General features: G+C 33.4%; 2 protein-coding genes across 12 annotated transcripts; both read right to left on the bottom strand.

Moving 5' to 3' along the window:
- Positions 1–52: 52 nt before the first annotated feature.
- Positions 53–5,302, bottom strand: LOC140985024 (uncharacterized). Of its 8 annotated transcripts, XM_073452749.1 has the most exons (5): positions 5,190–5,302; positions 5,069–5,113; positions 876–2,976; positions 546–797; positions 53–289 (listed from the first exon to the last, which is right to left on the bottom strand). In XM_073452749.1, exon 3 carries the CDS (start codon positions 2,965–2,967, stop codon positions 1,582–1,584), a length of 1,386 nt encoding a protein of 461 aa, XP_073308850.1. In that variant the 5' UTR covers positions 2,968–2,976; positions 5,069–5,113; positions 5,190–5,302; the 3' UTR covers positions 53–289; positions 546–797; positions 876–1,581. The 8 variants fall into 8 exon arrangements, with proteins under 8 accessions (XP_073308850.1, XP_073308845.1, XP_073308846.1 ...); XM_073452744.1 differs by lacking the exons at positions 5,069–5,113; positions 5,190–5,302 and having other exon boundaries at positions 546–607; positions 674–797; positions 876–3,933; XM_073452745.1 differs by lacking the exons at positions 5,069–5,113; positions 5,190–5,302 and having other exon boundaries at positions 546–568; positions 674–797; positions 876–3,933.
- Positions 5,303–8,638: 3,336 nt separating this feature from the next.
- LOC140984627 (probable beta-1,4-xylosyltransferase IRX9H) lies at positions 8,639–12,725 on the bottom strand. Of its 4 annotated transcripts, none has more exons than XM_073452177.1 (5): positions 12,405–12,720; positions 10,980–12,067; positions 10,084–10,333; positions 9,813–10,010; positions 8,639–9,327 (listed from the first exon to the last, which is right to left on the bottom strand). In XM_073452177.1, the coding sequence occupies exons 2-4, from the start codon at positions 11,894–11,896 to the stop codon at positions 9,846–9,848; spliced, it is 1,332 nt and encodes a 443-aa protein (XP_073308278.1). In that variant the 5' UTR covers positions 11,897–12,067; positions 12,405–12,720; the 3' UTR covers positions 8,639–9,327; positions 9,813–9,845. The 4 variants fall into 4 exon arrangements, with proteins under 4 accessions (XP_073308278.1, XP_073308279.1, XP_073308277.1 ...); XM_073452178.1 differs by having other exon boundaries at positions 12,461–12,720; XM_073452176.1 differs by having other exon boundaries at positions 10,980–12,720.
- Positions 12,726–14,565: the final 1,840 nt, after the last annotated feature.

Below are 14,565 nucleotides of genomic sequence, written 5' to 3'. Positions count from 1 at the left end.
GCTCCTGCACCTCCCCATCTTTTGTATCGTTTTGATTTGACTTCAGTAGAACGTTCATCAGCAGAAGATGAGTCCTTGCTACCATCATGACCATTAGACTTCTCTACATCAGATCCTTGATTTTCAGTAGTCCGGTGATTTCTCCAAGTTCTTAAGTTTCAATAACTTACCTTGCCTCCTAACAAATGCAAGTGTAGTAGCTCTGGCTGATGTATGTCAGAGCTGATGTATGTTTCTTCCCCAGCGCTTCTGCTTGTTCACGAAAAGTTTGGGCAATTGAAGCTTGGATCTGTAGCCAAAAAGGATCAAGTACAAGGATTTTGAATGTAAGCAGTTTTGTTAAATGCAATGCGAACATAAATCAAGTAGATAAAGAAATGAAGCATGGAAAATGTTAGTCTTGTCATGGTCAATACAGTAACTATATATTTATTTTCACAATTTTTGCAGCAAACTGTGAGAACAATCTACTCTCCAAATTGAGACCATTCTATGCTAGATAATGTCGAGGGAATTAAACTCTCAGAATAATTGAGATCAGCTACCTGCTTATTTCGGGCCTTTTCCTCTTCATGGAAAGCCAGTTCCGGTAATGAAAATTAGAATGCTTCACACAATGCAATGAAATTTAATATTTCCCAGCAGACAAGGTAAGAAACTGCTTCATTAGTACCTCAACTTCATATTTATCATCAATGTCCGGATAAAGAGCAGCAATAAGGGCTTCATAAGTTGGATCATTCCTTAGAGAACAACGACTAGCACATTGTGTGCTGCAAGCAGGACATTCATTGTTCCTGCATTGAGGCAGACAAGATAAAAAACGAAGAACATTTCAATGACTAACCAAATAGGTGATAAGGAAAACAAAGTACCCATGTCACATGGATTTTTCAATGCACTCTTTGCAGAAGCGATGTAAGCACTCCATGACTGTTCTTGTCTTCCTGATGATACCTGACCGCAGAAATTTGAAAATGCAGTGCAGTACAGTACAGAACTGGCTTGAACAAAGATAAAGACAAGTTGTTTGCAAGTGGGTTTAACATTAGCACGGCACCATTTCATGGTAGAAAGCAAAGAATTTGACACAATGCAACAGCTAGTAAGTAGATGCAGAGTTTCTACAGTATTCAGTTTTTCAGACTATTTTCCCATGTGTATGCCGGAGGAAATTAAGCCATACAGCTAATGACAGGAAAAAATAATTAAATATACAGCTTCAAATGAAAACTCAATTCACACTGCCCTAATAAAGTCCAATATGAGAATTTCACAAGTTCAGACAGCTTCAACCACCTTTTGATTGAATCACAAGAAAAAACATTCATCTCATTTGGAAGGGGATTTGATTTGAGAGATGAATTTCAAGTGCACCACAAAGAAGAATGATCGAGAAGCACTGTAATAACGCCGACAACACCATTTCTATGTTAAGCTAAGCATCGTAATATAAATCGAAAATTCATATACCTTTAATATATTGCAGAATTAAAACGCAACACAAATCTCAAACTTTCTATTGCTCACTGCTCCACCATTCATCTTTCTAATGAGGAAGGAAGAGATAGTGTTGATGATCTAAGTACCCCTCAAAGATATTTCTAATTGTTCCATTCTTTTAGCTAAATCGTGTTTCCCGATGTTCTTCAGGCCATCAGTTACCATATCAAAGCTTTGTGACATGGGCAACAAACTCGACTCAGTCATCTCCACCAAATAATTGGCAGCCTCAATAAACCTTCCTCCACGCCCACACATCCTTATCAGCATGGTATACACAGGTCTGTTAGGTGGGTGCCCCTTCACTTTCATGTCAGCAAAAAAACTAAATGCATCATCAAACAGTCCGCTTCGACAAAGAGCTTTCAAGATTGGAGCATACAAGCTGGGAAAAGGGCGGTGTCCATCCTCAATAGACTTGTGAAGGATTCTAAAAGCCTCGTCAAGTCTTCCAGCTTTGGATGCCGCAGTTACCATAATTTTATATGTATCTATCTCTGGAGAAAACCCCAATCTACAAACATTATGAAAAAGATCAATGCAGAAGTCAACCTCGCCAGACTTGCATAGATTCTCGGATAAACAATTGAGTGTGTGTACATCTGGCACAAAGCCTTCCTTTGTCATCTTCCTTACCAACACTTTAGCAGATTCGAGGTATCCTGCATTTAATAAACCATCAATCAATATATCACGACCACGCACTGGAGGATTAAATCCCCTTCGACTCATCTCCTCCAAAAAGTCTTGTGCCTCCCTCATCTTCCCAGCAGAGCACCATGCGTTAACAAGAATCGAGTAGGTCCTTTTATCAGGGACAACACCTTTGCGAATCATTCTCCTAACCAATGCATAACCTCCCTGGAAATTCTTGCATTCACAGAGAGTGAAAAGCAAGGAATTGTAAACTTCCGTCGTTTGTGGACAATCGAAATTTTTAAGGCAATTAAATAGTTTAACTGCTTGATCAATGAGACCCCGTTTACCATAATGTTCAATGATGAAAGAAACAATTGATGGGGAAATTGCTATTTGTTGACTTTTCATGTTATGAACAATCTTCCACATGGTTTCCCAATGGCGGGTTCGAGCAAGGGTTTTTAAGAGCTCTTCAAATTCAAGGGTGGTTGGATCATAATTTGGGTGATGAGTTCGAGCCCAATTGAAGAAACGGTACGATTCAATTCCGCAATTACAGCAGCTACGAAGGACACGATAAACTAGCTCAGAATTTACGATAAGAGATAATTTCATCTTGTTCAGGGTTCGCTCCATGTATACATCCCTTCGCACAATGTTTGATATGTGGTGAATAGCGGCAAAGTAATCGTCATTGGGTAAGCCCCTATCAAGGCCACTGTCTCCGATACCTTGGACAAAATTATGCCCAGTCGTCAGGGCTTTTAGACATGTAAAGATGCTGGGAAGGGTTGTTCGTTTAGAAGCTTCACGAAAAATGAGCATTTGGTATTCCTGCATTGAATCGAACAAGAAAGATTTCTGAAAGTGGAATCAAGCACGGAAAGTTGTCAGCGTAGATTCAATTATTGCACAAGGAAAAAAAATAATCTTTTACCTATGGAATAGTACAGCCAAAGGAATCGGTCAAGAAAGGCACCATATTTACACGCCCCAAAAATTTATTTCTTTACTATCATTCCATGAATATATTACAATCGACGAGTATTAAAATTCCCAGATTCACAAATTTAGTTAACTGAAGCCATTTGATGGGAAATGGAAGTTGTTACCAACAAATTTGCTTACATTTACACATTTGTCAAGCATGTCGAAAGCACTTTAATGACCATCAATGTAGATAGAATTTGACAATTAAACCATAAAAATCACTTGTCAAATTGCTATACATGTCATAGAAAAAAGCAAAAACCAGATGGAATATCACCAATTTTGCATAAAAATTCCAAAGTGGATATTAATTGATATCATCTTTTACATGTGGAATAGTCAAGGTTCTAAAATTTTCTAGGTGCTCGTTGTGCATCAGACCAATGCCTAGCGCCTAGCGCCTAGGCACCGGCTAGGAGAATTCCACGATATCAACAATTATAAATTAATTATGTCCCAAGAGGTCAACTTTCATCATTATAGTTAGAACGAACGTAAGTTTACCTTTACCACAAGAAGTTTTAATTAAACAATAAATAACATAAAACAGCCCTTTTGCTTATCTTTCTACAATAATAATTTGAGAATTCAAAACTTTATAAAGTTATAAACTATTAAAATTCAGTAACCTAAATATCCATTCAAGCTGCCTTTATTTCGCTTAAGAAAACAATTGGAAAAAATGTGGTGCCAAGAAAAAAAATGATTTTTAAGGATGTGAATTTATGCTTTCAATTTCTTATACAATAACTACAACAACGTTAGTATATTAGTAATATTGATTCAGTACAACCATTGCGAGCTCAAGTTAAAACTTAAAAATTATATGACAATTCAATATTATAAAAAAATTAAAAAAATTATAATCATTTTCATTCCAAACTTGAAGAAAAATTATTACGGTACATGCATAAGGAAAAAATAAGTTATATAAGAAATGATAGATTATTTGAAATTATTTCAAAACTCAACCAACCATTATATCTTAGTTTCACTCGCTTCAAGCAGCCACTATATTCAGGAAATAAATTTCTATTAAAAAAAATTCAAGGAAAAGGACGGATGAGTGCAACTAAATTCAGTAAACAAAATTGATTAATCTTGCAAATAGACTTCAAAAAATTGATTAATCATAGCTCCACAGACAAATATATTAGAGATTACAGTTCTTAAGTCACACCAAAGAAACGCTCGATTCTCCGATTTTCTTGTTTGCTCTAAGGAAGACGAAGATGAGAGCGGTGTGGCAAGCAAATCTGTTCTCAAGTTCTTACCATTTTATTTTAATTGGGCTTAAAAACAATTCACACCAGCACCAGGTGGCATAGGTTTTGTTCACGCTGGGTCTTTGTCCATTCAACATATGATGTGTACTGAATAAATAAATCATAATATGATACATGTACTGAATGAATAAAACCATGATGTATAAATAAGTGGTCATGATTTATCACTCGACACATATAGTAGACATGTATGCTGAATGAATGAAACGACTATTCATATAAGTAACATCTATCAAGCCAGTGGCATAGAGGTGCCTCGCCCCGCCTAAGGCTGCAATTTAAGCCAAAAGCAACTGTTTAAAAAAGACATTATATTTGCAAAACCCAAAAATGTATTTCTTTACTATTATTCACACCAGCACCAGGTGGCATAGGTTCTGATAATGTTGCTCTGTGTTCATAATATAAATTGGAATATAACGCATGCGGTGAATTCTCATAGATCTATTGAATCGAAGAGAAGGACAACATAAAGATGGCAAGTAGGTTCCACAAAAATTTTGGCATTCACAGACAAATAGCGGAGTTGCCAATGAATTCTTACGAGCTTCCCAGAAATCAAAGTCCAACGACAATAATTCCCCTAAAAACTACATATGAAGTGTTGGTCTCAACGAATAACAAACATTCATGTGATGCAAGGATCTTACCTTCACAGCAGCCAAAACGCAGAAGGCGAGAAAAGCTTGAAATTCCTACAAAATACAAATCAAAACATGATTTTGATAAGAAATCGACATAAAATGATTTAAGAAAAAGAAGATGAATTACTCTGTGAAGGAGAAGGGATAAGCGGAGCGGGGAGAGGACATTGGCGGCGGAGAAGCTAACAAGAATGCAGGAGAAGAATGCTAGAAAATGGAGAAAATAGTACGGCTCGGAAACCATACAATCTGTAGAAACTGGAATCGAATCTCAGTTAAGCTCTTGTCTGGGCTTAGAAAACGTGGGCCCAAGTAAAACCGACCCAATATTTTTAGGCCCGTGTTTTCTTGAGGTCCATTTGTAGATTCAATAAAAGAGAGCGTTTCAAATTTAGAATAAATGTTAAATTCATTTTAGTATAAATAAATAAGCCCTCAGATCGAAGTTCGAAATAACACACTTTTTCTCCTTCTTTCTCATATTTGATTATATTTTGAGTTTTTTCTCCAAGTCTTTTAATCACATAAAATCTCGATTGTGAGTTTTCCAAATCTTGCACGTCGAAAATTCGAGTTCCAATCAAATTCCAGAGTTATTTTTATTGATAAAATCTTAAGATAAGCTTGTCGGTTTGTCCATCAAGTTAATAGTGTTTTAAATATTTTCTTTTCAAAGTGATATACGAAATAGGAATGTCTAAACTGAGAATATATGAAACTCATGCATAATAACCCGACCATCTTGCAGTAATCAACATTTTCTTTCTTCCGGGTTTGTATATCTCTACGCACATTTCCAATAATTTGAGATAATAGATGATTTTTCTTAATTTTGTTTGGAATATTCATTCCATATTTGATAGCATCATTATTACTCTGTTGTTTATCCTCAGGTTCAATCACTTAAAAATCACGTGTTGTGCTCGGTGTTACAACATCTGGGGCAACACCTGAATTTTCAAATGAGATGAAAATTTCCAGCAGGTCATCATCGACATCCCACATAATCTTCGCCTACCTTTGTTTTTTAAGAGATTCACTGTTCACTGTCCTAAATAATTATTTGCAGATTACAAATTATTTTGAAGTAATCTAAAAGCTTAAAATAGAAAAAAATGGTAATTGCTATCCCACTTATTTTAGATGTTTTTGTTTTGGTCAATATATTTTATCTATGAATTTTGATATGTTACACACATAACATATACATTTATGTGAGTATAGCACCGATGAAGTATTACATATCTATTGTATGTTCAATTTTTTTTTAGTTTTAATAACATCTAACAGGTGAATGACATCTAATCGGTACACACATAAATGTGCATAATAGATGTACAACATATGAAAACTCTTGTATATATATTATTGATACAGATACATAAATTTTAGTTTTTAAATGAAATATTAAATAGTAGTAAATAAGTTGTTCTTCGAGCAAGATATTAAATACGCATTAAAACTTAAGTTTAAATAAATATATAGTTTATTTCCTTTGAATTACCAGCAATAACGGGATTTCTCCTTGAACGTCAAGCTTTCCTTCCCATCTCTCGTGCTTTACATTTCTCCATGCAACAAGCTTCTATCATTTCCCCAAACTTGCTCCATCGGAGGGGCGGCGACCGGAGGTTTTGTTGCGACATTCATAACAGTTAAGCTCCGACGTTTAACTAATTTCATAGCCAAGTCAAGTTATAATAAATTGAGAGACTAACTTTTTTTCCGGTGTACTGACTAATCTCATTTGGAATTTTAGCTAATTAAGTACTCAAAGTCTAGTTTGATACACTAACTTTTAATGACGAGCCAACAATTTTTGGTACCACATAAGCAACTCAAGAATCATATTAACACTACGACGAAATATGACTAAATGAAAAAAAAAAATAAAAAATCAAAGTTGTCGAACAAAACTAGACTTTAAATACTCACAAAAACCCAACAAGAGGCAAGTTAATGGAAAAGGAGTTATTTTCCATTATAAATTACCTGATTAATTAATAAAAATGTTGAAATATTTTCGTACTCAAATACGACAAAGATTTAAATATTTTGGTTTAAGAGACTTACCATTCTAATAATATAATCTAGCCATGTTGTTTGCCCCAAATCATAGTTTAATTTAGTGATAAGGTTATTTTTTGTAATATGTATAATTTTATAAATACATATTACAATGAATGATAATCGTCCACATAAATAAAATTTGTAAATTTTATGTATAAATTTTTTCCTTCTAAACAGTCGATTTTATGAAGTTTAAACATGATACAATTAATATAATAATTATTATTATTATATTGTTGTTGTTTTAAATGTGTGAGATTTATTCTATATAATNTAAATTTAGCATCATGTGTTTGTCAAAGTTTCATGAATCTAAATTTCACTATCACAAACAATCAATTAATTATTTGATTGAAATAAAGATATTATTTCCTTTCGGTCGTAGATGGAATATTAAATTTGTTGATTTGAAAGAAATTATTCATATAATAAATGTCGACTGATGTTTCATGTCTCGCAATTTGTTGGATATATCTTTGTGACCTAGCTAGCTAGATCGGCAAGTTTACCTCCGTCGGGAATCGTCAAGTCGACGGATGATCTCTCAAGGTGGTGCGGAGCTATGGTCGTGAAGGTCCAATGTAACAGCTACTCGGGCATCATTTATAATAAAGATACAAATAAAATTTAGAAAAATATATAGATAGGAATCTAGCAAGAACTAATAGAAAAATGTTACAATGTTTACCCTCATATACAAAAATAAAAAAATTAGAAAGGAAAAAAAAAACCTATTTAAACGCACATGTGCTAATTAAATAAATGATTTCACAATCAATAAATGCACAGAATTTGAAAGTTTAATCCACCAGCTTCTTCGATCGAGTTTTATTTACTGTTATTGTGGGAAATGAAATGGGCAACCATCGATCATTCAATGTCAAAAAAACATTAGTAGGTAACAATTACAAATCCACTCATGGCATATTCATTTAAGTCAACATAGAGACCTAAAATAATATATAGTCAGATAATCTGATTTCAATTCCAAAATATATAATTCTTGGGGTCATGTCGTGAAGTCAGATTGGGGAGTATGAATATGATCACAATGACTCGAACGTGTCCTTTCATGTTTTATTAGATTCCCACAAATTAAAGATCAAACAAAGAAGAAGTAATTTACTAATCTAATTTGTGGCAGACAAAATTACCCCAAATCATTTTTGAATTCACTGAAGCGAATCAAAATTTTGATAAATGATGCAACTCACTATTTGGAGTAATAATAATAATAATAATAATAATAATATATAAATATATGGATAAATCCTTGCATTTATTTTTAATTTTTGGAAAAAATAGCCAAACTCATCCTCTAACTCCTTAAAATTAGATCTTAATGCATAATTTTGATTATTATTATTTTTAGTCCTATTTCGTGTTTCAAATTCAACCCAAGCATGTTTTAACTCAGATCGCGTTTGATATTTCAGCCCTGTTTTTAAGTCGTGAAACAACTACATATACAAGATTTAAAAGCATAAAAATACATAATAATATGACATACAAATTTGCACTTCCATTCTCAAGTTCAAAGTAACATTTACCACGAAGGCTTTGAAGATGGGATAAAACAAAGGTAAATCCTAACTCGATATCAGTTTCACATAGAGAAAACATCTAAAAAATGAATGCAAGATTTGAATATGACTATCAACATTTAGCTCGACACAAATTGCAAGCTAAAGATACGTCGAAATCAGAAATATAACGATGCAACAAGTCTTGTCCGTTTTAAATCGGGTAAAAAATTCTGAATCAAATGATTTTCATTTCTTAACGTAGATGACTGGCAAAAAACACATCACATATATACGTACAGAATGGAGAATCTTGGCTGCAGCATCACTAAATCAAATGATTAAAAAAGAACTAGATTTAGACAAGTATCGACTAACAGTCAGCATTCCAACCAAATGGGCACCATGATTTTTGTCCAAGATCCTGACAAGATGGCTACTAGTACAGCTTTCGTAGATCAATGCAATTCAAGGAACGGCTAAACCTATCGCATCTGTACAGAAATGAAATACCTTTGAGAAAAAAGAGAGAGCAGTGGATGTTGAATTTGTCCATCTTGAAAACATGACATTTTCCAGAGTGTATTGCAACAGTTGGTTCTGTAAACAGCAGAGTAGGTGCTTCTTCCCTTCTCGACCAAAGTTCCCCATTGAGCAAGTATGTTGTCACATCTGCCAAGATGATGCTGATGATAGGTGAAGTAGAGTATAAATCGAACGGAATTTAAAAGAAAGTGTGGTTTATCTCACATCAAAGATATGATGTTAGAAATGTCATTGTTTTCTTTCGAAAAACTAAATTATGAGATGTATATTGGTGGAATCTTTGAAGAGAGGAAACAATAAATATTGAGATCAGAGAAGTGAAATAAAAGCTCAAGGACCCAGGCTGTGTGACAACCTTCAACTATAAAAATTTTAAAATTAAAGCATTTCAACTGTATAAAATTTTGGTTAATGCTTACTGTACAATTCAAGTATATTAAACCCGAGAACAACCACCCAAGCAACAAACTTCCATCACCATGCAGCATAGGTAGCCACAAATGTTAAGAGGTGCAATTGTTAGTTCCCAACAAAAGTTAACCAAAATTTAATTTTTGTAGTTTTATACTCTATTAGTTTATGCCTCTGAAAGTATTCCAAAGCAGACTGACCTGAACCATACTTGTCTGCCAAATTGCAAATTTTCAAGAAAGTGGAATGAAAGTTCTTAAATTATTCTTTGCAAGCCTATCACGAGGGAAGGAGTTTGAGCCTGTGACGTGATGCCAAACCATGATTTCTGAAGAGTTTAAAGAGAAACATTCCATTTGACTTTCATCCTCAACAACTTGCTCGATAAATGTGCTTGCCTGAGGTAGGATTTACATTTTTGTAAATGAATACTTCAACAAATAATCATACACCAGTTAAATATAGACTCACTTGGAAACCATCTTTAACATTTTTGAGTTGCCTAATTGGTTCGAGCATGGGCCGATGCCATCTCTTTGGATCCCAAATGATTGTACTATTGAAAGCAAATCCAGACATATCTGTGTGGAATCTTCGGAATCTTTTCGCTAAGTCAATAATGTGCCACCCCAATACTTGAGAGCCATTACATATTGGACCCTCCAAGAACATTTTACCTTTTTTTCCCTCAAACTTTGTCAATGGCCACGTTCCAAATCGCCTATATTCACAGAACTGTTGTTAAGAAATACCGTACAAGCATATATGCTGAAACTATTATAAGTTTTTGCTTCCAAGAAAACATCAATTAATTTCGGTAAGGACGTAGCCAACATACTCTTATTTGTGCTAGTGAAGAATATAATTCAAACTCTTCATAAAAGCGAACAAAATAATCAATTTTAAGTGTAACAAGTCCTGCCAAAATGCGCAAAGAAAACACATCTAGCAAATTTGATTGCCTATTACTGATGGTTACAGGAGATACTAGTGTAGCACGACACTGATGTACATTAGAATCTGTCAAATTTTGGTTCCCCTTAATAATTTCAATACTTGAAATTTCAGATGTACAAAATAAAATATTTAAAAATACAATGTGCCTCCTCAAAAAGACGAGGATAATCAACGAGAAAGAGAAATGACAAGCAACATTAAGCACAACTGCAGATTAAGATACAATCTACACGGCTACTTGAGTTCAAGCATTTGCAAAGATACCATCTCTTATTTTCCTATTGGAACAATGAAAATAACAAAGAAACAATATAAAAACAGCAGCGAAACAAATTTGTCGTTTCATATTTCTCAAGGTGACAAAATAATTGCAGAAGTTCTATAAAGTTGTGTGAGACTACGGAAAGTACCTTATCTGTCTCAGTTGATCAAAGAGATGCACTGAGTATATGTTATCTACATCTGCAAAGTACACAATTCCATCAAGATGGTGAGTCTCAATATGCGAGAGAGCCACATTCCTTAAGAGAACTCTTGTATCTATTATGTCAGTCGAATTCTTAATACTGCACACAAGATGTCTGTACATTATGCCCGTGTTCCTCAATAATTCAGCCGTTTCCACAGACTGAGAGTTCATCTCCACAATAATCCATATAAGAGGATGTGGAACAAGTTTTAGCGTGTTCCCCAGACGGTTCAGATAATAAGTCTGATGCGATGATGAATATGATGGTGTCACTATGATCAGAAGCTTATGGAACACTGAATTTGAATCTTGACCAAGTGAATTGTTTAAAAGAATTTCGTCAAGGTTTCCATCTTTTAGCTCGAGATTTGTTCTCTGTAGCTCTGACGTAGAATTCTCATTTACTGACAATCTGCCAACTACTGGTGTTACATTTTTCTTCCATTCATTAAACTCGTTCATGACTGGTTGAAGCAATTCGAGGTCAAAAGCTCGGTTTATAGACACGATGTTTCGAGACGAATGAAGTGAAGCAAATGGGGTGAGTCCAACAAAAACACCAGCAATGAAACACATCAGGAAATGGAAAAAAGCTCTCCGCCAAACATGTCCCTTTGCCTTTGATCGATCAAAGGGTCTAGCAGATCGCTTTGAGAATAAACCTAGGATAAAAATTTGAGCTCTATATAGTGCATGATCGAGTGAACCCGTTGAAGAAGCCAATAGCCCATCGTTTGGTGTGTAATTTTGACTGTTTGAGGATGATTTAGACAATGGGGATGCAACTTGACAGGCTTCGGCATTTATTAAAGCTCCCGGACGAGGCACGGGGGACAATGTTCTTCTAATAGATGCCATCACGATTCCTCAACTAGAATCCAATTTTCTCAACATTTTAATGCAACATAAAACGAGGGTACATCAAGATTCACCCATTCTTCATACGGAATTTTTGGGAACCAAACCGAACAATATCAGTACGAAAAACCATCCTTGCAATCAGCCCAACAATTTCGAAATGGCGCTTAGCTGCAATTTCATCGATAAACAAGGAAAACGACAAGTAAACAGTATGTTCTTTTACTTGGTTATGCTACTTCAAAGAAGATATCATATCTCCAAAGTTCTGAACCTAAATTACCCCCTCGTAACACCATCTATAAAAAGGTTCCCCAATATTCTCCTCAAAGATGCATATCCTTATTAAGGTACAGAATCCAAATAAAAAATGCAAACTTTTTTCCGATTAAACGTGCATAAGAAAAAGGGTAGACAAGAAAATATATTGACCTGTTGTTGAAAAATGAAAACGTAATCAACAAGGAACACACGTATCAAGAAACCCATAGACAAAAATTCAATTCACCTTCTCCAAAACCTTCAGATTCGAAGCTCAAATAATGAAAGACCAGCCCTTCTTACCTTGTTTTCGTCCACCAAGAAATGGGTCCTCGAGCTTCCGAACAAATCTCCCACCAAGGATGTTGGATGAATCTGTATTTACAAACAAATTGCAAGTCAGATAGACAGGTTGAGTGCTTTTTGAATCTTGGGACACCACAAATGTTTGATTAAATATTAGTTATATATTGAAAGAAAAAGTGTGCGCAGTGTGTTAATTTCTCGGGAAGGCGACAGCGCCGAGTCACATGATATGTCGCCCATATCCGAGTCTGGTGGAGAAACAGGGCCCAACAAACGTAATAAAATTATTTCACAAATTTATGAGCTCTAATTTCCATGGACCATTCTATTTAATGTTAACGAGAAAACACAATATCGTGTAGTTTATATAATATAATTTTTTGGTAAATTGCACGTTTTTTCTATCATGTTATCGATCATGATATTCATAATCTTATTCTAACTAATTTATAATTTTAGTTATTTTTCATTGAAAAAATGATACGTTATGTCAAGAATATCTTTCGTCATATTGACATTTTTCAACTATATGTCATCATTTTTTGTGCTAAAAGAGAGGGACTAAAAGCCAAAAAAATTTATCAAAATGAAAGACAGACAGACACAAAAAAATGTAAATTTCCTATATAAATACAGTATTTATGTTTTTGTAAAAAAAAATCGAGACGTACTTTTGAAATTCTTTGTGAGGAATGAATTTTTATAATTTGTCTCTAGATTCGTGTGTGTGTGTGTTGACAATTGTTTATTAGCAAAAACTTGTCTGAGACGATCTCACGGGTCGTATTTTGTAAGACGGATCTCTTATTTGAGTTATCCATTAAAAAATATTACTTTTTATTGTGAATATCGGTAGGGTTGACCCGTCTCACAGATAAAGATTCGTGAGACCGTCTCACAAAAGACCTACTCTTGTTTATTTATAATATTTAAGATAATTTTAATTATTTTTATAATAATCATGGTCCCTTAACTTTAATATATACACAATTAAAACTGACCATTAATGGTTTTATTTTTAATGTCACGATCTAATTTTTACCTTTAAAAAAAAATTAAAACTCACATTTAAATTTTTTATGTATTCTAATATTTTTAACAATAATTAAAATATACACAATTAAAACTGACTATTGGTTTTATTTTTAATGTCAAGATCTAATTTTTACCTTTAAAAAAAATTAAAATCACATTTAAATTTTTTATGTATTCTAATATTTTTTAACAATAATTATAATATTAACATAATATATTAATGAAATGAGAAGTTCTATATGTACAAGCAAATTTGAACGACAATTTTTAGTTTTTACAACACAAAAAATTCAATACAAAAATTTTATTTATCAAAATTTCATGATAAATTCAATAGAAAATCTCATGAGATAATAACGAAATCTCAATATATAATAACAAAATCTCATGATATAATTTATTTTTTTAAATTATCTAAATTTTGATATTTACATCATGTCACCATCAACAACGTATTTATATAATTATTATTACATTTTGAATATTTTGTATCAAAATTAATTTCTATTTTTATAAAATGAATGTTTGAGAATTTGTATCATAAAAAAAGTGTATAAATGCACAAAATACGAAAAAAAATCTGGAAAAGCAAATCATAAAAAATATTTTTAAAAAATAAATATTTGTAATAAAATATGATTGAAATTTTATGAATTTTATTCGAAATTCTAAAAAACAAATATATAAATAAAATTTAACATTTTAAAAAAATTAAAAATATTTATAAAAATCCCATAAGTTAAAACTTAAGCTGGTACTCACACACTCCTTCCACACAACCACCTTCGATTCTCCTGCCATAAAAAAACGACTTAGGAGTAAAAATTAAATTCAAAATTCCCCCCAAATTGCTTCGCGCTGCAGCAATGGAGGTTAATGCAGAGAGCGAATCGCCGTTGCCGTTGAATGTCCCTGAACCTCTACTTTCATTCTACTCTAGCTACTTATTCTATGGCATCCGCTCCTTATTCCACATTTCAATCAACTATGCCATTGTTTTTCTTTGAAAAGTCGCAAACATACGTGGTTACTTGATAAGCAGATGCCGGAAGACTTGCCTTCCCCTT

The sequence above is a fragment of the Primulina huaijiensis genome, chromosome 9 (genome assembly GCF_012295235.1).
Source record: "Primulina huaijiensis isolate GDHJ02 chromosome 9, ASM1229523v2, whole genome shotgun sequence".
Classification (NCBI taxonomy): Eukaryota; Viridiplantae; Streptophyta; class Magnoliopsida; order Lamiales; family Gesneriaceae; genus Primulina; species Primulina huaijiensis.
The sequence above is the reverse complement of the archived record's forward strand: the minus strand, read 5'-3'. Positions and strand labels throughout refer to the sequence as shown.

Excerpts from the sequence above, each read along its gene's own strand:
- LOC140985024 (XM_073452742.1), bottom strand. The coding sequence starts at position 2,982 with ATGCAGGAATACCAAATGCTCATTTTTCGTGAAGCTTCTAAACGAACA.
- LOC140984627 (XM_073452176.1), bottom strand. The coding sequence starts at position 11,896 with ATGGCATCTATTAGAAGAACATTGTCCCCCGTGCCTCGTCCGGGAGCT. Across the intron at positions 10,334-10,979 it reads GATCAACTGAGACAGATAAG|GCGATTTGGAACGTGGCCAT; the intron begins GTACTTTCCGTA and ends CTGTGAATATAG. Across the intron at positions 10,011-10,083 it reads ATGTTAAAGATGGTTTCCAA|GCAAGCACATTTATCGAGCA; the intron begins GTGAGTCTATAT and ends ATCCTACCTCAG.